The sequence below is a fragment of the Vulpes lagopus genome, chromosome 3 (genome assembly GCF_018345385.1).
Source record: "Vulpes lagopus strain Blue_001 chromosome 3, ASM1834538v1, whole genome shotgun sequence".
Classification (NCBI taxonomy): Eukaryota; Metazoa; Chordata; class Mammalia; order Carnivora; family Canidae; genus Vulpes; species Vulpes lagopus.
The window spans coordinates 89,309,988-89,336,513 of record NC_054826.1 but is presented as its reverse complement, the minus strand read 5'-3'; the positions used below and the strand labels follow the sequence as shown (position 1 = coordinate 89,336,513).

General features: G+C 43.5%; 1 protein-coding gene across 1 annotated transcript; it reads left to right on the top strand.

Moving 5' to 3' along the window:
• The first annotated feature begins 11,382 nt into the window (after positions 1-11,382).
• Positions 11,383-11,998, top strand: LOC121486326 (NADH dehydrogenase [ubiquinone] iron-sulfur protein 4, mitochondrial-like). Its single transcript, XM_041747194.1, has one exon. It carries the CDS (start codon positions 11,398-11,400, stop codon positions 11,917-11,919), a length of 522 nt encoding a protein of 173 aa, XP_041603128.1. The 5' UTR covers positions 11,383-11,397; the 3' UTR covers positions 11,920-11,998.
• The last annotated feature ends 14,528 nt before the right edge of the window (positions 11,999-26,526 follow it).

Here is a 26,526-nt window from a genome sequence, read left to right as displayed (position 1 = left end):
GATTCATCACTTACATACAACACCCAGTGCTCAATTAACTATTATTTTTTTAAATTAACTATTATTTTAAACAAATAAGTATTTTCTACTTGGGCCAGATGTTGCACTGAATGCTTTAAGTTCACCTGGATTTTGTGGGATTCATCTTCTTCCCTTTCTTGAAGACTTTCTAGCTCTTCCAGCCTCACCAGAATCCTGCTTACCATCTACATTACATGCAGAAATTCTACAGACTTTTCCTAATTTCTTGTTCTTAGTAACCCCAATCTCTTACCAACATCTATGGCCACCTGAATGGGCAAGACTGGGCCTATAACCTTAGGCAAACATTCAGTTTTTCACTTATTCTTTCTCAGCTTTCCCTTACCTCCCCCTGGCAGCTAAACCAAAGTCTCATGTCTTCTTCAACCTCCTAACCTGATCTGAACATCTCCCCCAAACTCCTTGAAACCACTAATACATTTTCTGTCTATGGGCTTATCTATTTGGTATTTCATATACATATGTGGCCTTTTGTGCCTGGCTTCTTTCACTTAGCATAATGTTTTCAAAGTTCATCCACATTGTAGCATGTATCAGAGTTTCATTCCTTTTTATGACTGAATAATACTCAATTATATGGATATACCATATTTTGTTTAACCATTAATGGTAGACATTTGGTTTTTTTCCATTTTTTGGCTATTATGAATAGTGCTACTAAGAACATTCATGTATGAGTTTAACAAAAATCTCTTAACTAAATTCCCATCAGTCTTACTTGACCTTTCTGACATTCTAGACAGTGCTAGACATTCCTTCAAAGAAATCCTTTAAAAAAAATGTTACTGTTTTAAAAGTAATAGTAACATATTTTAAAAACCATTTTAGGGACACCTGGGTGGCTCAGCAGTTGAGCAATGCCTTCGGCTTGGGTTGCAATCCCAGGATCTGGGATCAAGTCCCACATCAGACTCCCTGTGGGGAGTCTGCTTCTCTCTCTGCCTAAGTCTTTGCCTCTCTCTGTGTGTCTCTAATGAATAAATAAAATCTTTAAAAAAAACCATTTTATTTATTTATATGAGAAAGAGAGAGCACTAGAGGATGAACAGGGGGAGGGGCTGAGTGAGGGGGAGAAGCAAATTCCCTTCTGAGCAGGGAGCCCTGTGTTATAGGGCTTGATCCCAGGACCCTGAGATCATGACCTGAGCTGAAGTCAAACACTTAACCGACTGAGCCACCCAGGTGCCCCAGTAATGGAAACATATTAAAAGGATTATATACCATGACCAAGTAAGATTTCTCCCTAGAATGCAAGGATGGTTCAACATTCTAAAATCAATCAATATTATATAACACATTAACTGAATGAAGGGAAGAAACCCCATATAATTATTCAGTAGATGCAGAAAAAGCAATCGACAAAATTCAACACCCATTCATGATAAAAACTCATAACAAACTAGAAATAGAAGGAAACTAACTCAGTATAAGCCATAAATGAAAAACCTACAGCAAACATTGTACTCAAGGGTGAAAGATGGAAAGCTTTTCCTCTCAGATCGGGAACATGGTAAGGAAGCCCACTTCTTCAACATAGTCCTGGAAGTCCTAATCAGAGCCATCAGGCAGGAAAAAGAAAGAGCACCCAATTTGGAAAAGAAGAAATAAAATTATTTCTGTAGACAGACAATATGACTTTATATGCAAAAAAATCCTAGAGATTTCATCAAAAAACTGTTAGAACTAATAAATGCAACAAAATAGCAAGATACAAGGCAACACATAAATATCAATTGCATTTCTACACACTAACACTGAGCAATTCAAAAAAGAAATTAGGAAAATTTATTTACAATACCATCAAAAAGAATAAAATATGTGGGGATCCCTGGGTGGCTCAGTGGTTTGGCGCCTGCCTTTGGCCCAGGGTGCAATCCTGGAGTCCCGGGATTGAGTCCCACGTCAGGCTCCTGGCATGGAGCCTGCTTTTCCCTCCTCCTGTGTCTCTGCCTCTCTCTCTCTCTGTGTCTATCATAAATAATAAATAAATAAATATTTTTAAAAAACCCAAAAAGAATAAAATATGTATGATTACTTAACCAAAGAGGTGAAAGATTTGTACAATTAAAACTAGAAAACACTGCTGTGTTCACGGATGCTGCTGAGTAATCTACAGGCTTAATGCAATTTTAAAAATCAAAGTCCAAATGATGTTTTTAGAAAAATAGAAAAGCCCATACTAAAATTCACATGGAGTCCCAAGGGACTGCAAATAACCAAGAAAATTATGGGAAGAAAACAAAGAAAAAAGAGATCTCAAACTTCCTGACTTCAAAATCTACCACAAAGCTACAGTAATCAAAATAGTGTGATACCGGCCTAAAGACAGTATAAGGACTAATAGAATAGAGTTCAGAAATAAATTCTCATCTACATGGTCCAATAATTTTCAACAAGGGTGCCAAAACCATTCAGTGGGGTAAGATAGTCTTTAATAAATGGTGCTGAGAAAAGTGAATATCCATGTACAAAAGAATGAAGCTGGACACTTACAGAACACCATGTAAAAACATGAACTGGGAAGGCCGGGTGGCTCAGTGGTTTAGCGCCACCTTCAGCTCAGGGCATGATCCCGGAGACCCGGGATCAAGTCCCACGTTGGGCTCCCTGCAGAGAGCCTGCTTCTCCCTCTGCCTGTGTCTCTGCCTGTGTCTCTGCCTCTCTCTCTCTCTCTCTCTCTCTCTGTCTCTCATGAATAAATTTTTTAAAATCTTAAAAACATGAACAAAAATGGATCTATGACCTAAATACAAGACCTAGACTATAAAAAAAAAAAAAAAAAAAAAAAGACCTAGACTATAAACCCCATGGAAGAAAATACAAGGAAAAAGCCACAGGACATTGGGTTTGGCAATGATTTCTTGGATATGATCCAAAGACAAGCAACAAAGGAAAAAAATAGATTAGCTTGATGCAAATTTAAGAATTTTGTGCATGGACAGTCCAGGTGGCTCAGCGGTTTGACACCGCCTTCAGCCCAGGGTGTGATCCTGGGATTTGGGATCAGGTCCCAAATCCAGTTCCCTGTGAGGGGTCTGCTTCTCCCTCTGCCTATGTCTCTGCCTCTCTGTATGTATTTCATGAATAAATGGATAAATCCTTAAAAAAAAAAAAAAAGGGATTATAGGGACTCCTGGGTGGCTCAGTGGTTTAGCACCTTCCTTTGACCCAGGGCGTGATCCTGGAGTCCCAGGATCAAGTCCCACTTCGGGCTCCCTGAATAGAGGCTGCTTCTCCCTCTGCCTATGTCTCTGCCTCTCTCTGTGTGTCTCTCATGAATAAATAAATAAATTTTTTAAAAGAAAGGATTATAAGAGAATACTATAAACAGTTGTATGTCAACAAATTAAATAACCTAGAAGACATGGACAAATTCCTTAAAACATACAAATTATATAAACTGACTCAAGAAGAAGTAGGGAATCTGAACATACGTATAGCAAGGGATTGAATCAATAATCAAAAATCTCCCAACAAGTCCTAGACCAAATGGCTGCACAGGTAAATTCTAACAAACATTTAAAGAATTAACACCAATGCTTCTTAAACTCCTCCAAAAACTTGAAGAGGGCATACTTCCTAAGTCACCATATGAGGCTAGAATTACCTTGATACCAAAGCCAGATAAAGACATCACAAGAAAAGAAGATTATAGATCAGAGGCACCTGGGTGGCTCAGTGGTTGAGCATCTGCCTTGGGCTCAGGGCATGATCCTGGGATCCTGGGATCAAGTCCCACATTGGGCTCCTTGCAGGGAGCCTGCTTCTCCCTCTGCCTATGCCTCTGTATCTCTCATGAATAAATAAATAAAATTTTAAAAACAAAAACCAAAAAAACCCACCAGAGTATCTTAATGTGAACAAAAATTTTAAATATTGATTATTTGCTAGATAAAAGGCATTTATGAGGAACCCACAGTTAACATCATATTCATAGACTGAAAGTCTGTCACTTAAGATAAGGAAAAAGACAAGGATTCCTGCTTTTACTGCTGCTATTCAATATAGTACAAAAAGTTCTATATAGCATATATTAGACAAGAGAAAGAAATAAAAGACACCCTAATTGGAAAGATGTAGAACTATGTCTATTCATGGATGGTGAAAACTCCAAAGAATCACCAGAAAGCTGCTAGAGTAATACTTACTTCATTATAGAAACCCTAGAAAACTAATACAGTCACATTCTGAACTCATGAGTAGACATGAATTTGGGTTTCAGGGGAGGCACTATTCAACCCACTATGCTGGGCTTTCAGATTCCTGGTTATTGACCCTCCCTAAAGGTGAAGTCATAAGAAGTGGATCAGTTTGACAAGCTGCCTCCTTAGGGTCAGGATCCAAGCAGAGCTTCCATGTGCTTCCTTAGCAGATGCCTGTCCTGTGGCTGACCTTGAAGAATATCTCTGATTCCCCGAAGTACCCTGGGCTCCCCTAGGCATGTTCCTCTCCCTCTGCTGTTCCCCCTGCTTGTGCTCTCTCTCAAATAAATAAGTAAAATCTTAAAAAAAAAAAAAAAAGTAAAGAAAAGCAGACCAACTTAAAAAAAAAGAAAGCAAAGAGCACAGTTTCCTTTCAAGGTCATGAAAATGTTTCAAACTTAATTGCAATGATAGTCACACACTTCTGGGAATATACTAAAATTATTGCATTGTATACTGTAAATGAATGAATTATGTGGTATTTTATCTCAATAAAACTGTTTAAAAATAATCTTTATGGTGCTCTCTTTGCTGAACCCACTGTGAGAATAAAGACCATTTTCAGTAAACAGACTGTCTACATTCTAGAAAATGTTATCACTCTGAATGGATGGTCACTGTGAAAGGCCCAAAGGAAAGCTGCAGAGGGATGTCATCAGTGTAGAAATCAATTGGAAAGAAAAGCAAGAGGCTTCGGGTTAATAAACAGAGAGGAACTGTTAACAGTTCCTCTGTAGTCAATTATAGCACATGAGCAAGGGTGTTCCATTGGGTTTCCATTAGGATGAGATCCATGTGTGCTCATTTCCCCATTTTGGTCTTTATTCAGAACAGCAGGTCTCTTGTTAAAAATCTGAAAATTATTGGGTGAAAAAAACCTATCTGCTGGGTTCAAATGAGGCCAGGTATGGCTTGTTCAGCACCAGAAAGTTACTGGCTTTTTTTTTTTTTAAGTTCTTTCATGTGTTCAGCAAATGTTTATTAAGGGCCTGTGTGGTACCAGGCACTGTGCTGCCCATTTTAAGTGGCTTTAATTTTCACTGGGACCAAGGGACACAGAGGAATGGACAGGCTGGCAAGGGAGGAGAGGCAGAGATGAAGATGGGGGCTGGTTGAGGGTGGATCGGGGACCCCCCCCACCCTCAGGGGGTCAGGTCCTGCAAAGGCCTAGGTTCCAGGCTACTCTTCCCAAATGGACACTCCTTGGCTACTGTCAGGACACTTTCAGGGCACTTTCACCCTGCTGGAAAGAGGGCTATTTAGCTGGGAGTTGGAAGAGGCAAAAAGGGGAGAGGGCCCCAGACCAAGCCCCTGAGATGACGGGAGCTGAAGGACAACATTCCTGGACCACTTAGGAGAGGCACCGTGAGCTTCCCAAGTCCCAACTTATCTTTTGAATCCTTAACTGGAAGAAGGTAAATGAGACAAACCCTTGTGAATAAGACATGAATCCGTCACTGCTTTGTGAACGCTGCCTTCCAAGGCCAATGGGAAAGGGCCCCCCAGGCTGGTCTTCAGGGAGCAAGGAGGAGGACCCAGGCAGTAGCACCCCACCCACTCCTCACAAAACCAGAAGAGGGAGGAAGGCCAAGGGCCGGCCGGCTGCCCTGGACGACCAGCTGTGCCTTAGACCAGCACCAGGGGGGGGGGTGGCAGGAACCAGCTCTGCCAGCAGTGTCCATGGAGCCCACAGGCCCAAGGGGGATCCCCTTCAGGAGCAGGGCCTTGGATTGAATTTTTTTTTTAAATTTTTATTTATTTACGATAGTCACAGAGAGAGAGAGAGAGAGAGAGGCAGAGACACAGGCAGAGGGAGAAGCAGGCTCCATGCACCGGGAGCCCGACGTGCGATTAGATCCCAGGTCTCCAGGATCGCGCCCTGGGGCAAAGGGAAGCGCTAAACCGCTGTGCCACCCAGGGATCCCCAGGAGCAGAGCCTTGGGAAGGGGGATCCTCAAGGAGATACTCAAGGAATCAGCCCAGGGGCTCTGGCAGCATTATGGGAGCAGCCCCTTGCTCAGCCCCTCCTCTTTCAAGTCCCCACTCCAGGTAGGAGGTGGGAAGAGAAGACAGAAGGACAGGGAAGGTACAGAGAAAGCAAGAGGGCAGATGGAGGGTGTGGAGGTGGTGTGACTTCCACCAAAGAGTGACTTCCGAATGTGCTGTGAAAATCGTGCACCCAAATCTGTGCTTAAGGGACACTGAGGCAGAGCTGAGGGATAGGCTGTGTACAGCTTTGGCCCAGTAGGGTCCTACCAGAGAGACTCCTTCAAGGCTTGGAGGCTCAGCAAGTGCCATGCTCCAGCTGCTGCTTGACAACCAGGTTGGTTTTAAGAACATTCAGAACCTGGAGCATGTCCTGCTGTCCTTGGACAGAGCCATGCGGCTTGTGAAAGACGTCTTCATTTCTGCAGCAGAGAGGGATGTGTACACTGGGGATGTACTCAGAATGTGCATTGTGACTAAGGAGGGCATCAGGGAGGAGACCGTTCCCCTAAGGAAGGATTGACTGGTGTGCTGTTGTCATTAATCACTTCAGAACTGATTAATTTTGTATCTTGGAACTATTGGACTATGTTTCATTAAAAAATAAAAGCTGAATAAAAAAAAATCCTCTTACACTGGATTATAGCAGAGTGTGTAGCCCACACGGCTGTTTTGGGACTGGGGGGACAGCATTTGGGGTAATAATGGCATCCTACTTGAAGTATGGGAGGAAAGTGGATATTGATGTTGGGTGGTAAAAGGGATAGACTTAGCAAACACTTAATATCCTTTGCTGTGAATTTTAACCTCCATAAAAAAAATTGTACCAAATTCACCTTCTTTGATTCAGCAAGCTCTAACAGTTAATCACAAGGCTATGGGAAAATTTTTAGGTGTTATCTGCCTCTCAAAAAGGAATTGATTAGTGGATTGATGAAAAAGATCTGAGGCTGTCCAGGTAGAGAAACAAGAAGATGCCACATGAGTCCCAAGACCTATTTGAGATACTGTTTAAATACAATAAAATCTATCTATTGAAAAAGAAAAAAAAAAAAAGGAAGCCTCGCGCTTGTGCTCCGACCAGCTGAGCGTCCCGTGACTTGCTTGTGAAGCTGCAGGCCGTGGCCACACAGTGCGGGGGCGCTTCCCGCGCTGCCCCTGCTCCCGCCACAAGGGGAAGCCGACTCCGTTGGAGCGTTCCAGACCTCAGAGGCCTTCGGGGGGCAGGCGCCGTCAGCGATGGGGAATGCAGCTCGGGGCGCGCTGAATCAGTCGCTCTGCGTCTCCGGCCTTCATTCCCGCAGACGCCCCGAGAGGACCCCTTCGCAGGATTTCTGCCCGCGGGGCTGCTGGCACAGTCGTCCCCGAGCCATAGCAGTGCAGCGGCCGCCGCGCACCCAGGTCCCCTCCGCCCCGTGATGCTCCGCCGGCTCTGCTGCCCAAGGCCGGCCTGGAAACAGTTTAACTGGGGTGGGCCAGGCCCGGTGGGGGGCGCCGGCCCCGCGGCCCCGCGGCAGCTGCTGCGCTCGGCGCTCGCTCCTCCGGGCCGGGAGGGGCGGGGCCGGGCGGGGCGGGGCGGGGCGGGGCCGGGAGGGGCGGGGCGGGGCCGGGCCGGGCGGGGCCTGCGCTCCTGCCGCGCGGCAGCTCGGAGGCTCGGCCCGCTGCCCGCAGCGTCGGGGAGGGGGGGGGGCTGCGCCCCAGCGAGCTGGGGCCGAGCGTCCCCGCAAGGCCGGGCCTGGCCAAAGTGCACCACGGGGCCACGGGGGCCTTGCTGAGGGCGGGAGCGTCGGCTTCTCCCCCGGGGCGGGATGCGGGTGCTCGTGAGGGCTCAATCGGTCTCCGCAAGTGTTCAGAGAAGGAAGCCAGCGAGGTCACTTCAGACTGTGACCCGTGTCACGGATAAATCAGGGACATGTGAGAAGAGGGTGCTAATTTATAGCAGGTTCATCAGAGGGGAACGTTACATGCCCCCTTATTCCTCTCGCTTAAAATTAGTTTCTGCTTTTCTTCTTCCCATGTAGTCAGTTTTGAGCTCTTTTCTTTCTTTTCTTTTCTTTTCTTTTCTTTCTTTTCTTTCCTTTTCTTTTTTTCTTTTCTCTTCTTCTTCTTCTTCTTTTTTTTTAGCTCTTTTCAGTTAAACCTTTTTCAGTTAGGTGGTGGTGGAAAGCTGATATTGGGTCTTGAGAATGCAGCAGGAGGAAAGGAATTTCAGGAAGGGCATGTCTCCTCTTTCCAGCAACTGCAGATGCATGGACACGGCTCCATGTCATAAAACTGGTTCAAAGAATCTTATCCTAATGATGTGTGGACTTGGAAATACTTATGAAAGTTCTGTCCATAGCTGAAACGTGTTGTTTTATGTTACTTAAAGCTGTGCTTAGAAAGGAGATCCTGATATAATGGCAACATGGGGAAATCTCAAAAACGTTATGCTGAGTTAAAGAAGCTAGACACAAAAATCATCCTGTGTAATTCTATTAGTGTGAAACTCTAGAGAGGCCAGATCTAACCCATAGTGACACAAAGCAGATCGGTGGTTGCTTGCGGCCAAGCGTGAGGACAGGATTCCCTAGGAAGGGTCAGAGGGACCTGCTTGGAGTAGTGGCAAAGCTCTACCTTTTGATGGTGGTGGTGGGTATTCAGGCATATACATTTGCCAAGCCTAATCAAACTGTACACTTAGAATGGGTGTGCATTTTATTATATGTAAACTATACCTCAAGACTTTGCCTTAAATAATCAATAAAACTGTCCTTGAATTATTTCTGCAAGATTGGGGAAGAGCCTTTTAAGACACTGAACTTAAAGACAATTTTTTTGGATCTTCTAAAAATAATCTTTAACTTCTAAAATATGTTATTTTAATTGGTTGTTGCACTTTATAACTGTTGCCTCGGTATTGATATTGAAATGCCAAGGGCACTTGGCTGACTCAGTCAGTAGAGCATGGGACTCTTGATCTTGGGGTTGTAAGTGTAAGCCCCATCTTGAGTGTAGAGATTACTTAAAAAAAGATAAAATAGCAATTGAAATATCATGTGAGGGATCCCTGGGTGGCGCAGCGGTTTGGCGCCTGCCTTTGGCCCAGGGCGCGATCCTGGAGACCCGGGATCGAATCCCACGTCAGGCTCCCGGTGCATGGAGCCTGCTTCTCCCTCTGCCTGTGTCTCTGCCTCTCTCTCTCTCTCTCTGTGACTATAATAAATAAATAAAAAAAAAATTGAAATATCATGTGATATCTCTGTATTCCTAAAAGATGTAAATACTTGTATTCATATATGTATTTGTCAGCCCTGAGGATAAAAACAGACAGTTCCCTTTTGTCTGTATATGTATGAATATACAATAAAACCCATAGCTCTGTCGATTCCTGTTACAACATGAGTTTGAAAGTGTTTGAGAGACAGAACTACAGAGTGACTACAAGTATAAATCTGGAACCCTCTGACCCTTCCTAGGGAATCCTGTCCTCATGCTTAGCCCCAAGCAACCACCGATCTACTTTGTGTCACTATGGGTTAGATCTGGCCTCTCTAGAGTTTCACACTAATAGAATTACACAGGATGATTTTTGTGTCTAGCTTCTTTAACTCAGCATAACGTTTTTGAGATTTCCCCATGTTGCCATTATATCAGGATCTCCTTTCTAAGCACAGCTTTCAGTAATATAAAACAGAACACGTTTTAGCTATGGATAGAACTTTCGTAAGAATGCTTAAGTTCAAATTCCACCTCTGCCTGTTACTAGCTCTGTGGTATTAGAAAAGTTACTTAACTTTACTGTGCCTCAGTCACTGCATTTATAACATAGGATAACAATAGTGTCTATGCAGAACATGAGAGACTCCTAACTGGGAAACGAACTAGGGGTGGTGGAAAGGGAGGTGGGCGGGGGGTGGGGGTGACTGGGTGACGGGCACTGAGGGAGGCATTTGATGGGATGAGCACTGGGTGTTATTCTATATGTTGGCAAATTGAACACCAGTAAAACCAACAACAACAAAAACAAAAACAAAAACAAAAAAACCACAATAGTGTCTACGTCACAGGGTCACTGTGAGAAGTAAATAAGTTAATACATACAAAGCACCCAGTACTCGGCACATAGTGTATCAGCCAGGTTAGGCTAATTATGCTGTGGTAACAAACAGCTCCAAAGCCTCATTTGTTTGAAACAATAAAGGTTAATTTCTCACTCCTGCCACACATCCACCACAGGTTGGAAGGGGGGCACTGATCACCCTAACTCACTCAGGAACTCAGGCTGATGGAAGCCTTATTGTGCCTCATGCTTCCATGATCACCAAGTCAGGAAAAAGGGATGTGTCAGGTCAGGCACTGGCCCTTAAATGTCTGCTATTTATATTCCACTTAGCAAAAATAGTTACATTGTCACACCTAACTTCAGAGGGGCAAGACCATGTGTCTAGAAAGGCAGAGAACCAGAAATATTTGGCGAACAGCCCTAATGACCACCATGATTAGTTATTGTAGTTGCATTTTAAAGTTGGTGGAGGAGGACTTAATTAGGAGGTGATGTTTTCGCTGAGGCCAGAATGAGAAAGGAGAAACTGTCGGAGAAATCTACATACAGTCTGTAAGGCAGGAATGGGCTTGGAGTATTTGAGGACCAGAAAAATGGTTCAATGTTTAAAGAATGAATGAATGAGAGTTAGCAGGGTTGAGTCACACAAGGCCTTGTAGACCATGGTAAGGAGTTTGAATTTTATTCTATAGTGTACTGGGAAGCCAGTAGAGGGTTTTAGCCAGGTGACATGGAATAATCTTTATAAAGATCATTCACTGTGGTTGCTCTTGTGGAATGGGCACATATGGAAAAAGGGAGATGATCAGTCCAGGTGAGAGATGCTGGTCGGTGGTCTGGATGAAGGCAGTAGCAATATGGTTGTAAACAGGCACAGGCAAAATTCATTTTGGATTGATGTGGAAGGTGAGGGAAAAGAAGGAATCAATCATAACTCCTAAGTTTCTGGCCTCAGAAGCTGAGTCGTTATGTTACCCAAAACTGGGTTCACTTCTTGGTAGGTACAGAGCCAAAAGATACAACCAAGCCAAAGAATAGGAGAAGGAAGGGAGGAGAAAGCATCAGGGATATTTCCTAAAGCAGTGCCTCCTTGAACAAAACCAGGGGTTGGCCTGCAGCAAGATGGCGGCGGTCTCCATGTCAGCGGCGCTGAGGTCAATGCTCTGGGGGAAAAGGGCTGCAGCCACTGTTTCCGTTTCCAGGGTTCCTACCAGGTCATTAAGCACTTCCACATGGAGGTTGGCACAGGACCAAGCTCGAGACACGCAACTCATAACAGTTGATGAAAAATTGGATATTACTACTTTAACTGGTGTTCCAGAAGAGCATATCAAAACTAGAAAAGTCAGGATCTTTGTTCCTGCTCGTAATAACATGCAGTCTGGAGTAAATAACACAAAGAAATGGAAGATGGAGTTTGATACCAGGGAGCGATGGGAAAATCCTTTGATGGGTTGGGCATCAACGGCTGACCCTTTGCCCAACATGGTTTTAACCTTCAGTATTAAAGAAGATGCAGCTGCTTTTGCAGAAAAAAATGGGTGGAGCTATGACATTGAAGAGAGGAAGGTTCCAAAACCCAAGTCCAAGTCTTACGGTGCAAATTTTTCTTGGAACAAAAGAACAAGAGTATCCACAAAATAGGTTGGCACTGACTATATCTCTGTGCTTGACTGTGAGTAAAGTCAGCTGTGCAGTATTTATGGTCCAGGTATAATACATCTCTTAATCTTCTAATAAATTTAACCTTTAACCACACACACAAAAAAAAACAAAAACGGGGAATGTTTAGGCCAAAGGGACATACATATTCATGAAAGGGCTTGTGCCATAGGGTATTCAGCATGGAATTGGGGCAAAAGTCATCTTACGGTGACAGGGTCTAGGTCGAAGTCACAGGGCCAGCAAGGATGAGCATCATCAATTCTCTGGCTCCAGTTGGTCTGGTATCTAAGTGATCAAAGGGGGTTAGATTGTGGAAAGGTAACTCAAGAATGTGCATCAGGTCACTCTTCACCTCTGAATCAAAGCTGGGAGTTTTACCACAGATTTATTGGGCCTGACCTGACAGTAGTTATTTGTTCTTACATGTTTTGTTCCCTTGGAATCATCTACTGGGATCTATTTTGCAATTTCAACATATCCCAGGAAGTTCTGCAAGAAATGTGTTTTGGGCAAGTAGTGCTTGTTGGGTATAGGTCACAAGATGGCTGAGGGCCTACAAGACTTTTCTTAGTCAAGAAAGCTATGTCCTGTCTTTCTTTATCCAGAGATCTCTAACTCCTTCTGTTTACCATTACTGAGATAGAGATTTTTCCCGAAATAGAAACTGAGGAGTAGTGGGGTTTTCCGAATCATGACTTGGTTTTCCCCTGTTAATTTTGAAATGTTTTTTGATATTTAAGGGTTGATTTCAGGTAGTACTTTGATAAATGACTTTGGAGCTGTGGAGTGGACAAGGCTGGAGATGAAAACTTAGGCGCTGGGTTAGTTATCTACTGATTCATAACAAATTACCCCCAAACCTAGTAGCCTAAAGCAACAAACACTTATTATCTCAGAGTTTCCATTGGTCAGGAATTTGGGAGCAGCTTAGCTGGGTTATTCTGGTTCTGGGTCTCTCATAAAGTTGCTCAGGCTGCAGTCACTTGAAAGCTTGAGGGGGCTGGAGGATCCATTTCCAAGATGGCAAAACCACAAAGCTATTGGCAGGAGGCCTGAGTTCCTTACCGGCTATTGGCAAGAGGCATGCAAAGCTCCACAGGGGGCTCCAATGTCCTCAGGACTTGCAGCTAGCTTCCCCCAAAGCAAGAGAGCCAAGAGAGAGCAGGAGGCAGAACCCACACTATGACCTAGTCTTAGAAGCACTTGTACCATCTCTTCCTGATCTCATAGACCAACCCTGATGTGATATGGGAGGACATTACACAAGGACATGGATCTCAGGGAATTTTATCATAATATAAATGAGATATAAAACCATGAGAATGGATGAGATAATTTGATAGGGGGAGAATATAGATAAAGAGCCCTGGGACACTCCAACATTTTAGGCTCAGGCAGAAGAGAAGGATCTAGAAGAGGAGGAAGAGGAGTGTTAGTGAGGTGGAAGGCAAACCAAGATCATGTAGTCTCAGGGAGGCCTGGGAGAGTGTTGACTTGAATAACCAGGTCAAAGGTTACAGAGCATAAGAAGATCCAAAGTAAAAAAAAAAAAAAAAAGAAGATCCAAAGTAGTTTGGATCTAACAACATGGAAATAATTGGTGATCATGCCAAGAGCAGTTTCCATGGAGTGTTAAAACTGGCTGAAGTCAGTTGCTAGTAGAGAATGGAAAAATCCGGCAACATTGAGAATAGAAAATTCTTCCGATAAATTTTGCTGTGGAGAGGAACATGGGATGAAGGGAAAACACTTCATGAAGAGAGATCTAGAACATGTTTGAATGCTACACAGAAATGGCCCAAAAGCAAGACAAACACTGTCAATGCCACAGAAGGAGGGGTCACTGAGAGGAAGTCCTTGAGAAGGCGAGAGGAGATGGGATAAGGAACCCACACGAGGGACTGGGCTTTGATGGGAACAGCAGCAATTCATCCAGGCCAATAGGAATGCAGGCAGAGAACATGGGGGCAACTACAAGGGGGCGGGTAGATTTGGTGGTGGAAGGAAGGTGAGGGTTTCCTATGTTAAAAGGTTTTATTTTAATTTTTTCTTCCTTTCCCTTCACTTTCTTCTTTCTTCCACCCTTTCTTTCTTTCTCTCTCTCTCTTCCTTCCTTCCCTCTCTCACCTTTACTTTTTTCTCTTTCTTCTTTTTTCTTTCTTTCTTTCTTTCTTTCTGATTCTTTCTTTCTCTTTCTTTCTTCTTTCTTTCTTTCTTTCTTTCTTTCTTTCTTTCTTTCTTACTTTCTTCTTCTTTCGTTCATTTTCTTTCTTTCTTTTCTTCTTTCTTTGTTTCTTTCTTTCTTTTTCTCTTTTCTCTCTCACTTTCTGTCTCTTTCTTTCCTTTGCTTTCTTTCTTGGCTTAAAACAACAGAAATTTATCATCTCAGATCTGGAGACCCGAAATCCAAAATCCAAGTGCTGGTAGACTTGGCTCCTTCTGGAGCCTCTGAGGGAACATCTGTTCCATCCTTCTCTCTTAGCTTCTGGTGGCCGCCAGCAATCTTCTGCAAGCCTTGCCTTATAGACTCATTACTCCAATCCCTGCTTCTCTTGTTTTCTTAATGAAATATAAGATGAAGGTTTACAATAAACAGATGGATCATTAGAATTTTAGTTTCCTTTGTGATATAATAAGAGAGTTCTGACATTTTGAAGCTTCTGCCAATCTTTCTCTATTTCTTTTTTTTCTCCACCTTGCCGCTTCAGCCTCCTCTAGGATACTTCACTCTCTTCTGTTATGAACTGAATGTTTGTGTCCCCCCCCACCCCACCAAAGCTCAAATGTCGGGGCTATAATCCCCACTTGTGTCTAATCTGGAGTAAGGAAATAATAAAGGTTAAATGGGGCCATGAGCGTGGGGTTCTGATCTGATGGGACAAGTGTCCCTGTAAGAGAAGATGCCAGAAAGCTCTCTCTTTCTGTGTGCCCCCACGAGGAAAGGCTGTGGGAGGACATGGTGGGAAGTTGGCAGTCTGCAGGTAGCCCTCACCAGAAACCAAACCAGCCAAAGCCTTGGTGTTGGAGTTCTAGCTTCCAAAACTGTGAGAAAAAGAAACTTCTGTCGTTTGTGTCACCCAGTGTGTGGTATTTTATTATGGTGGCCCAAGCAGACCAAGATATCACACATTGAAAAATGATATGGTCAGTAATTCTGAGAAGGAATACAAAATCAATCTGAAATTAAGGCACACACAAGAGCAATTCAAATGCATTCAATAATAGTTGCTACATTGGACAAAGTCACATACTTCTGCAATCAAATTACTATTTTTCAACATTCATGGATTTATGGGTAAATATGTGTGAAAGTTCCATCACTAGAACATTTGTTTCTTGAGGCCATTTTGCTATATGGATGGCAGTTTTGTACACTGTTTTGTTTGGAGCCACCAAACTTCCCAAGACAAATGCTAAGGCGTGAGCTGATACATCGGGTGTGAGTTCACAAAGAGATAAAATCGCCATTTATGGTACTGGTACAGGTTGTACCGTACAAACACAGGAATTGTAATAAATTCTATTTTACACAAATCTTATACAAAAGAAAACAATGTATCTGTATAGCTATAAAGGTATATACCACATTGTCGAGGCTATTCTGTTAAGAGTGATCTTACCTTATGCGTAGGTACCAACAAGAATGTCTGCTTACAATCGTACTGTCCTAGTGATTGGAAGAATTTTACACACATTAAGTACATTTAAAGCCTAGTTCATGGGACGCCTGGGTGGCTCAGCAGTTGAGCGTCTGCCTTCGGCTCAGGGCGTGATCCCGGGGTCCTGGGATCGAGTCCCACATCAGGCTCCCTGCACGGAGCCTGCTTCTCCCCCCTCTGCCTGTGTCTTTGCCTCTCTCTCTCTCTCTCTCTCTCTCTCTCTGTCTGTCATGAATAAATAGAATCTTAAAAAAAAAAAAAAAGCCTAGTTCATCCTTCATCACAAACATACACCCAGTGGCAGTAAATCAAATGTTCATCTCCGGCCTTGCACATTGGCATCACGGTATCGGGGAACTAGGTTCTTGCAGTGGGTAGTTGGAGCACTGCGGGAAGCCCCTTCACACTGGACCCGCTGTCAATAACTTTGGGCAAGTGGCTCAACCACATAATTATATTTCGTTAAACCCAGACTAAAGCTCAACTTCCGCTTAGCCATATCCCAAAGATGCTGGAGTCCATTCCAACATCATCAAACATGAAGACAAGAGAAAAACCAGAGGAAAGAAAGAGTGGACTTAGCCAAGTGAAGTAAAGATCTCTTATTTTTTGTAAATTTTACAAAAGTGTAAATCTGTGTGTTTTAATTTGGGCTCCCCCAAAACACAGCTTGTGATAAGGGCTTGGATGCTAATAGTTTATTTGAGAGATGATTCTAGGAAGCAGGGAGAATAAAATAGAAAAAGGAGCAGCCTACATAGGGGTGAAGACAATACTATCGGAAATGGGCGGTTGATTCCTCTGGGGACTTGGAGAAGTAGACATAACGTCTTTTAGAATGTGCGGCCTAAAGGGAAGAAGGTGGGAGCATTTATCCACTGGCTCCTATCCCCCTCTGAGGGGAGCTGCCCTTGCACTATTTCACTGCCCCTCACTTCTATCTGTGAATTGGATAGAGATAAAATGGGGACCACTACCCTGGCACACTGTGGTAGATGGTGGCTCCATCCTGCAGTAACACTGGAGTGAAATATTGCTCCTGTTTACTATCTTGGCAGATGGGATGGGGTAGAGGGGAATTGCCAGGACTTCCTCAGTCCCCCCCCAAGGCAGTAGGAACATCCTTACCTCATTTATGGTTAGCCACTGTTGTGTTCAAGAGGTGAACAACCTTGCCACAAGTATAATAAGGTTGACTTGATAGAGCCCTTCCAGGACTTCAAATCCCAACTCTTGGAAAAGTGGCCGTATACTATGTCTGTAAACTCCCCCCATCCAGCTTTACGTCCCACACCCTGCTCTGATATATTCAAGTCTACTCCTTCTCAAGTTCCCCTTTTTCTGTCAGTACATATTAGCCAAGTCTTGGAATTCTTTCACAGAGTAAACTATTCCCTCGGAGTGGGCCTGTATTTTCCTGTGCACGATATGCTGAGACTTTGACCTCAGTTAGTTAACTGGATGCAAAGAGAGGAGAAAGGTTGGGATCAGGAGGGGCATCCTCCTCAGGTGGGAGTTCCACCTGACTTTTCTGTCAAGAGGAGGCTACTTTTCTTTCTTTCTTTCTTTCTTTCTTTCTTTTTCTTTCTTTCTTTCTTTCTTCTTTGTTTCTTTTTCTTTTTCTTTTTTCTCTCTCACTTTCTGTCTCTTTCTTTCCTTTGCTTTCTTTCTTGGCTTAAAACAACAGAAATTTATCATCTCAGATCTGGAGACCCGAAATCCAAAATCCAAGTGCTGGTAGACTTGGCTCCTTCTGGAGCCTCTGAGGGAACATCTGTTCCATCCTTCTCTCTTAGCTTCTGGTGGCCGCCAGCAATCTTCTGCAAGCCTTGCCTTATAGACTCATTACTCCAATCCCTGCTTCTCTTGTTTTCTTAATGAAATATAAGATGAAGGTTTACAATAAACAGATGGATCATTAGAATTTTAGTTTCCTTTGTGATATAATAAGAGAGTTCTGACATTTTGAAGCTTCTGCCAATCTTTCTCTATTTCTTTTTTTTCTCCACCTTGCCGCTTCAGCCTCCTCTAGGATACTTCACTCTCTTCTGTTATGAACTGAATGTTTGTGTCCCCCCCCACCCCACCAAAGCTCAAATGTCGGGGCTATAATCCCCACTTGTGTCTAATCTGGAGTAAGGAAATAATAAAGGTTAAATGGGGCCATGAGCGTGGGGTTCTGATCTGATGGGACAAGTGTCCCTGTAAGAGAAGATGCCAGAAAGCTCTCTCTTTCTGTGTGCCCCCACGAGGAAAGGCTGTGGGAGGACATGGTGGGAAGTTGGCAGTCTGCAGGTAGCCCTCACCAGAAACCAAACCAGCCAAAGCCTTGGTGTTGGAGTTCTAGCTTCCAAAACTGTGAGAAAAAGAAACTTCTGTCGTTTGTGTCACCCAGTGTGTGGTATTTTATTATGGTGGCCCAAGCAGACCAAGATATCACACATTGAAAAATGATATGGTCAGTAATTCTGAGAAGGAATACAAAATCAATCTGAAATTAAGGCACACACAAGAGCAATTCAAATGCATTCAATAATAGTTGCTACATTGGACAAAGTCACATACTTCTGCAATCAAATTACTATTTTTCAACATTCATGGATTTATGGGTAAATATGTGTGAAAGTTCCATCACTAGAACATTTGTTTCTTGAGGCCATTTTGCTATATGGATGGCAGTTTTGTACACTGTTTTGTTTGGAGCCACCAAACTTCCCAAGACAAATGCTAAGGCGTGAGCTGATACATCGGGTGTGAGTTCACAAAGAGATAAAATCGCCATTTATGGTACTGGTACAGGTTGTACCGTACAAACACAGGAATTGTAATAAATTCTATTTTACACAAATCTTATACAAAAGAAAACAATGTATCTGTATAGCTATAAAGGTATATACCACATTGTCGAGGCTATTCTGTTAAGAGTGATCTTACCTTATGCGTAGGTACCAACAAGAATGTCTGCTTACAATCGTACTGTCCTAGTGATTGGAAGAATTTTACACACATTAAGTACATTTAAAGCCTAGTTCATGGGACGCCTGGGTGGCTCAGCAGTTGAGCGTCTGCCTTCGGCTCAGGGCGTGATCCCGGGGTCCTGGGATCGAGTCCCACATCAGGCTCCCTGCACGGAGCCTGCTTCTCCCCCCTCTGCCTGTGTCTTTGCCTCTCTCTCTCTCTCTCTCTCTCTCTCTCTCTCTGTCTGTCATGAATAAATAGAATCTTAAAAAAAAAAAAAAAGCCTAGTTCATCCTTCATCACAAACATACACCCAGTGGCAGTAAATCAAATGTTCATCTCTGGCCTTGCACATTGGCATCACGGTATCGGGGAACTAGGTTCTTGCAGTGGGTAGTTGGAGCACTGCGGGAAGCCCCTTCACACTGGACCCGCTGTCAATAACTTTGGGCAAGTGGCTCAACCACATAATTATATTTCGTTAAACCCAGACTAAAGCTCAACTTCCGCTTAGCCATATCCCAAAGATGCTGGAGTCCATTCCAACATCATCAAACATGAAGACAAGAGAAAAACCAGAGGAAAGAAAGAGTGGACTTAGCCAAGTGAAGTAAAGATCTCTTATTTTTTGTAAATTTTACAAAAGTGTAAATCTGTGTGTTTTAATTTGGGCTCCCCCAAAACACAGCTTGTGATAAGGGCTTGGATGCTAATAGTTTATTTGAGAGATGATTCTAGGAAGCAGGGAGAATAAAATAGAAAAAGGAGCAGCCTACATAGGGGTGAAGACAATACTATCGGAAATGGGCGGTTGATTCCTCTGGGGACTTGGAGAAGTAGACATAACGTCTTTTAGAATGTGCGGCCTAAAGGGAAGAAGGTGGGAGCATTTATCCACTGGCTCCTATCCCCCTCTGAGGGGAGCTGCCCTTGCACTATTTCACTGCCCCTCACTTCTATCTGTGAATTGGATAGAGATAAAATGGGGACCACTACCCTGGCACACTGTGGTAGATGGTGGCTCCATCCTGCAGTAACACTGGAGTGAAATATTGCTCCTGTTTACTATCTTGGCAGATGGGATGGGGTAGAGGGGAATTGCCAGGACTTCCTCAGTCCCCCCCCAAGGCAGTAGGAACATCCTTACCTCATTTATGGTTAGCCACTGTTGTGTTCAAGAGGTGAACAACCTTGCCACAAGTATAATAAGGTTGACTTGATAGAGCCCTTCCAGGACTTCAAATCCCAACTCTTGGAAAAGTTGCCGTATACTATGTCTGTAAACTCCCCCCATCCAGCTTTACGTCCCACACCCTGCTCTGATATATTCAAGTCTACTCCTTCTCAAGTTCCCCTTTTTCTGTCAGTACATATTAGCCAAGTCTTGGAATTCTTTCACAGAGTAAACTATTCCCTCGGAGTGGGCCTGTATTTTCCTGTGCACGATATGCTGAGACTTTGACCTCAGTTAGTTAACTGGATGCAAAGAGAGGAGAAAGGTTGGGATCAGGAGGGGCATCCTCCTCAGGTGGGAGTTCCACCTGACTTTTCTGTCAAGAGGAGGCTACTTTTCTTTCTTTCTTTCTTTCTTCTTTGTTTCTTTTTCTTTTTCTTTTTTCTCTCTCACTTTCTGTCTCTTTCTTTCCTTTGCTTTCTTTCTTGGCTTAAAACAACAGAAATTTATCATCTCAGATCTGGAGACCCGAAATCCAAAATCCAAGTGCTGGTAGACTTGGCTCCTTCTGGAGCCTCTGAGGGAACATCTGTTCCATCCTTCTCTCTTAGCTTCTGGTGGCCGCCAGCAATCTTCTGCAAGCCTTGCCTTATAGACTCATTACTCCAATCCCTGCTTCTCTTGTTTTCTTAATGAAATATAAGATGAAGGTTTACAATAAACAGATGGATCATTAGAATTTTAGTTTCCTTTGTGATATAATAAGAGAGTTCTGACATTTTGAAGCTTCTGCCAATCTTTCTCTATTTCTTTTTTTTCTCCACCTTGCCGCTTCAGCCTCCTCTAGGATACTTCACTCTCTTCTGTTATGAACTGAATGTTTGTGTCCCCCCCCACCCCACCAAAGCTCAAATGTCGGGGCTATAATCCCCACTTGTGTCTAATCTGGAGTAAGGAAATAATAAAGGTTAAATGGGGCCATGAGCGTGGGGTTCTGATCTGATGGGACAAGTGTCCCTGTAAGAGAAGATGCCAGAAAGCTCTCTCTTTCTGTGTGCCCCCACGAGGAAAGGCTGTGGGAGGACATGGTGGGAAGTTGGCAGTCTGCAGGTAGCCCTCACCAGAAACCAAACCAGCCAAAGCCTTGGTGTTGGAGTTCTAGCTTCCAAAACTGTGAGAAAAAGAAACTTCTGTCGTTTGTGTCACCCAGTGTGTGGTATTTTATTATGGTGGCCCAAGCAGACCAAGATATCACACATTGAAAAATGATATGGTCAGTAATTCTGAGAAGGAATACAAAATCAATCTGAAATTAAGGCACACACAAGAGCAATTCAAATGCATTCAATAATAGTTGCTACATTGGACAAAGTCACATACTTCTGCAATCAAATTACTATTTTTCAACATTCATGGATTTATGGGTAAATATGTGTGAAAGTTCCATCACTAGAACATTTGTTTCTTGAGGCCATTTTGCTATATGGATGGCAGTTTTGTACACTGTTTTGTTTGGAGCCACCAAACTTCCCAAGACAAATGCTAAGGCGTGAGCTGATACATCGGGTGTGAGTTCACAAAGAGATAAAATCGCCATTTATGGTACTGGTACAGGTTGTACCGTACAAACACAGGAATTGTAATAAATTCTATTTTACACAAATCTTATACAAAAGAAAACAATGTATCTGTATAGCTATAAAGGTATATACCACATTGTCGAGGCTATTCTGTTAAGAGTGATCTTACCTTATGCGTAGGTACCAACAAGAATGTCTGCTTACAATCGTACTGTCCTAGTGATTGGAAGAATTTTACACACATTAAGTACATTTAAAGCCTAGTTCATGGGACGCCTGGGTGGCTCAGCAGTTGAGCGTCTGCCTTCGGCTCAGGGCGTGATCCCGGGGTCCTGGGATCGAGTCCCACATCAGGCTCCCTGCACGGAGCCTGCTTCTCCCCCCTCTGCCTGTGTCTTTGCCTCTCTCTCTCTCTCTCTCTCTCTCTCTCTCTGTCTGTCATGAATAAATAGAATCTTAAAAAAAAAAAAAAAGCCTAGTTCATCCTTCATCACAAACATACACCCAGTGGCAGTAAATCAAATGTTCATCTCTGGCCTTGCACATTGGCATCACGGTATCGGGGAACTAGGTTCTTGCAGTGGGTAGTTGGAGCACTGCGGGAAGCCCCTTCACACTGGACCCGCTGTCAATAACTTTGGGCAAGTGGCTCAACCACATAATTATATTTCGTTAAACCCAGACTAAAGCTCAACTTCCGCTTAGCCATATCCCAAAGATGCTGGAGTCCATTCCAACATCATCAAACATGAAGACAAGAGAAAAACCAGAGGAAAGAAAGAGTGGACTTAGCCAAGTGAAGTAAAGATCTCTTATTTTTTGTAAATTTTACAAAAGTGTAAATCTGTGTGTTTTAATTTGGGCTCCCCCAAAACACAGCTTGTGATAAGGGCTTGGATGCTAATAGTTTATTTGAGAGATGATTCTAGGAAGCAGGGAGAATAAAATAGAAAAAGGAGCAGCCTACATAGGGGTGAAGACAATACTATCGGAAATGGGCGGTTGATTCCTCTGGGGACTTGGAGAAGTAGACATAACGTCTTTTAGAATGTGCGGCCTAAAGGGAAGAAGGTGGGAGCATTTATCCACTGGCTCCTATCCCCCTCTGAGGGGAGCTGCCCTTGCACTATTTCACTGCCCCTCACTTCTATCTGTGAATTGGATAGAGATAAAATGGGGACCACTACCCTGGCACACTGTGGTAGATGGTGGCTCCATCCTGCAGTAACACTGGAGTGAAATATTGCTCCTGTTTACTATCTTGGCAGATGGGATGGGGTAGAGGGGAATTGCCAGGACTTCCTCAGTCCCCCCCCAAGGCAGTAGGAACATCCTTACCTCATTTATGGTTAGCCACTGTTGTGTTCAAGAGGTGAACAACCTTGCCACAAGTATAATAAGGTTGACTTGATAGAGCCCTTCCAGGACTTCAAATCCCAACTCTTGGAAAAGTTGCCGTATACTATGTCTGTAAACTCCCCCCATCCAGCTTTACGTCCCACACCCTGCTCTGATATATTCAAGTCTACTCCTTCTCAAGTTCCCCTTTTTCTGTCAGTACATATTAGCCAAGTCTTGGAATTCTTTCACAGAGTAAACTATTCCCTCGGAGTGGGCCTGTATTTTCCTGTGCACGATATGCTGAGACTTTGACCTCAGTTAGTTAACTGGATGCAAAGAGAGGAGAAAGGTTGGGATCAGGAGGGGCATCCTCCTCAGGTGGGAGTTCCACCTGACTTTTCTGTCAAGAGGAGGCTACTTTTCTTTCTTTCTTTCTTTCTTCTTTGTTTCTTTTTCTTTTTCTTTTTTCTCTCTCACTTTCTGTCTCTTTCTTTCCTTTGCTTTCTTTCTTGGCTTAAAACAACAGAAATTTATCATCTCAGATCTGGAGACCCGAAATCCAAAATCCAAGTGCTGGTAGACTTGGCTCCTTCTGGAGCCTCTGAGGGAACATCTGTTCCATCCTTCTCTCTTAGCTTCTGGTGGCCGCCAGCAATCTTCTGCAAGCCTTGCCTTATAGACTCATTACTCCAATCCCTGCTTCTCTTGTTTTCTTAATGAAATATAAGATGAAGGTTTACAATAAACAGATGGATCATTAGAATTTTAGTTTCCTTTGTGATATAATAAGAGAGTTCTGACATTTTGAAGCTTCTGCCAATCTTTCTCTATTTCTTTTTTTTCTCCACCTTGCCGCTTCAGCCTCCTCTAGGATACTTCACTCTCTTCTGTTATGAACTGAATGTTTGTGTCCCCCCCCACCCCACCAAAGCTCAAATGTCGGGGCTATAATCCCCACTTGTGTCTAATCTGGAGTAAGGAAATAATAAAGGTTAAATGGGGCCATGAGCGTGGGGTTCTGATCTGATGGGACAAGTGTCCCTGTAAGAGAAGATGCCAGAAAGCTCTCTCTTTCTGTGTGCCCCCACGAGGAAAGGCTGTGGGAGGACATGGTGGGAAGTTGGCAGTCTGCAGGTAGCCCTCACCAGAAACCAAACCAGCCAAAGCCTTGGTGTTGGAGTTCTAGCTTCCAAAACTGTGAGAAAAAGAAACTTCTGTCGTTTGTGTCACCCAGTGTGTGGTATTTTATTATGGTGGCCCAAGCAGACCAAGATATCACACATTGAAAAATGATATGGTCAGTAATTCTGAGAAGGAATACAAAATCAATCTGAAATTAAGGCACACACAAGAGCAATTCAAATGCATTCAATAATAGTTGCTACATTGGACAAAGTCACATACTTCTGCAATCAAATTACTATTTTTCAACATTCATGGATTTATGGGTAAATATGTGTGAAAGTTCCATCACTAGAACATTTGTTTCTTGAGGCCATTTTGCTATATGGATGGCAGTTTTGTACACTGTTTTGTTTGGAGCCACCAAACTTCCCAAGACAAATGCTAAGGCGTGAGCTGATACATCGGGTGTGAGTTCACAAAGAGATAAAATCGCCATTTATGGTACTGGTACAGGTTGTACCGTACAAACACAGGAATTGTAATAAATTCTATTTTACACAAATCTTATACAAAAGAAAACAATGTATCTGTATAGCTATAAAGGTATATACCACATTGTCGAGGCTATTCTGTTAAGAGTGATCTTACCTTATGCGTAGGTACCAACAAGAATGTCTGCTTACAATCGTACTGTCCTAGTGATTGGAAGAATTTTACACACATTAAGTACATTTAAAGCCTAGTTCATGGGACGCCTGGGTGGCTCAGCAGTTGAGCGTCTGCCTTCGGCTCAGGGCGTGATCCCGGGGTCCTGGGATCGAGTCCCACATCAGGCTCCCTGCACGGAGCCTGCTTCTCCCCCCTCTGCCTGTGTCTTTGCCTCTCTCTCTCTCTCTCTCTCTCTCTGTCTGTCATGAATAAATAGAATCTTAAAAAAAAAAAAAAAGCCTAGTTCATCCTTCATCACAAACATACACCCAGTGGCAGTAAATCAAATGTTCATCTCTGGCCTTGCACATTGGCATCACGGTATCGGGGAACTAGGTTCTTGCAGTGGGTAGTTGGAGCACTGCGGGAAGCCCCTTCACACTGGACCCGCTGTCAATAACTTTGGGCAAGTGGCTCAACCACATAATTATATTTCGTTAAACCCAGACTAAAGCTCAACTTCCGCTTAGCCATATCCCAAAGATGCTGGAGTCCATTCCAACATCATCAAACATGAAGACAAGAGAAAAACCAGAGGAAAGAAAGAGTGGACTTAGCCAAGTGAAGTAAAGATCTCTTATTTTTTGTAAATTTTACAAAAGTGTAAATCTGTGTGTTTTAATTTGGGCTCCCCCAAAACACAGCTTGTGATAAGGGCTTGGATGCTAATAGTTTATTTGAGAGATGATTCTAGGAAGCAGGGAGAATAAAATAGAAAAAGGAGCAGCCTACATAGGGGTGAAGACAATACTATCGGAAATGGGCGGTTGATTCCTCTGGGGACTTGGAGAAGTAGACATAACGTCTTTTAGAATGTGCGGCCTAAAGGGAAGAAGGTGGGAGCATTTATCCACTGGCTCCTATCCCCCTCTGAGGGGAGCTGCCCTTGCACTATTTCACTGCCCCTCACTTCTATCTGTGAATTGGATAGAGATAAAATGGGGACCACTACCCTGGCACACTGTGGTAGATGGTGGCTCCATCCTGCAGTAACACTGGAGTGAAATATTGCTCCTGTTTACTATCTTGGCAGATGGGATGGGGTAGAGGGGAATTGCCAGGACTTCCTCAGTCCCCCCCCAAGGCAGTAGGAACATCCTTACCTCATTTATGGTTAGCCACTGTTGTGTTCAAGAGGTGAACAACCTTGCCACAAGTATAATAAGGTTGACTTGATAGAGCCCTTCCAGGACTTCAAATCCCAACTCTTGGAAAAGTTGCCGTATACTATGTCTGTAAACTCCCCCCATCCAGCTTTACGTCCCACACCCTGCTCTGATATATTCAAGTCTACTCCTTCTCAAGTTCCCCTTTTTCTGTCAGTACATATTAGCCAAGTCTTGGAATTCTTTCACAGAGTAAACTATTCCCTCGGAGTGGGCCTGTATTTTCCTGTGCACGATATGCTGAGACTTTGACCTCAGTTAGTTAACTGGATGCAAAGAGAGGAGAAAGGTTGGGATCAGGAGGGGCATCCTCCTCAGGTGGGAGTTCCACCTGACTTTTCTGTCAAGAGGAGGCTACTTTTCTTTCTTTCTTTCTTTCTTTCTTTCTTTCTTTCTTTCTTTCTTTCTTTCTTCTTCTTCTTTTCTTTCTTCTTTCTTTTTTTCATTTTCTTTCTTTCTTTCTTTCTTTATTTCTATCTTTCTTTCTTTCTTTCTTTCTTCTTTTTCTTTTTCTTCTCTTTTTTACAATTTTTTAGAGATGGAGAGGCAGGGACATAGGCAGAGGGAGAAGCAGGCTCCCTGTGGAGAGTCTGAGGTGGGACTCAATCCCAGGACCCTGCCATCATGACTTGAGCCAAAGGCAGATGTTCAAGCACTGAATCACCCAGGTGCCCCAAGAGGAGGCTACTTTCAAGGGCATAGGGCTTCTTTCACTGGTTAGAGGAATCAGATAAATCTGGGGGTTCAAGATTTTCAGATATAACCACCCAAGTGTCCAGATCCCAGATTCTAAGGTCTCACTCCTTCCCTATCAGGGCCCTTAGTCTAGCAGCTCTGGCACCATATGGTTAAATACTTGGCCCTGTTTTCAATAG

What these genes read in the sequence shown, in the direction of transcription:
- LOC121486326 (XM_041747194.1), top strand. Translation starts at nt 11,398, where the DNA reads ATGGCGGCGGTCTCCATGTCAGCGGCGCTGAGGTCAATGCTCTGGGGG.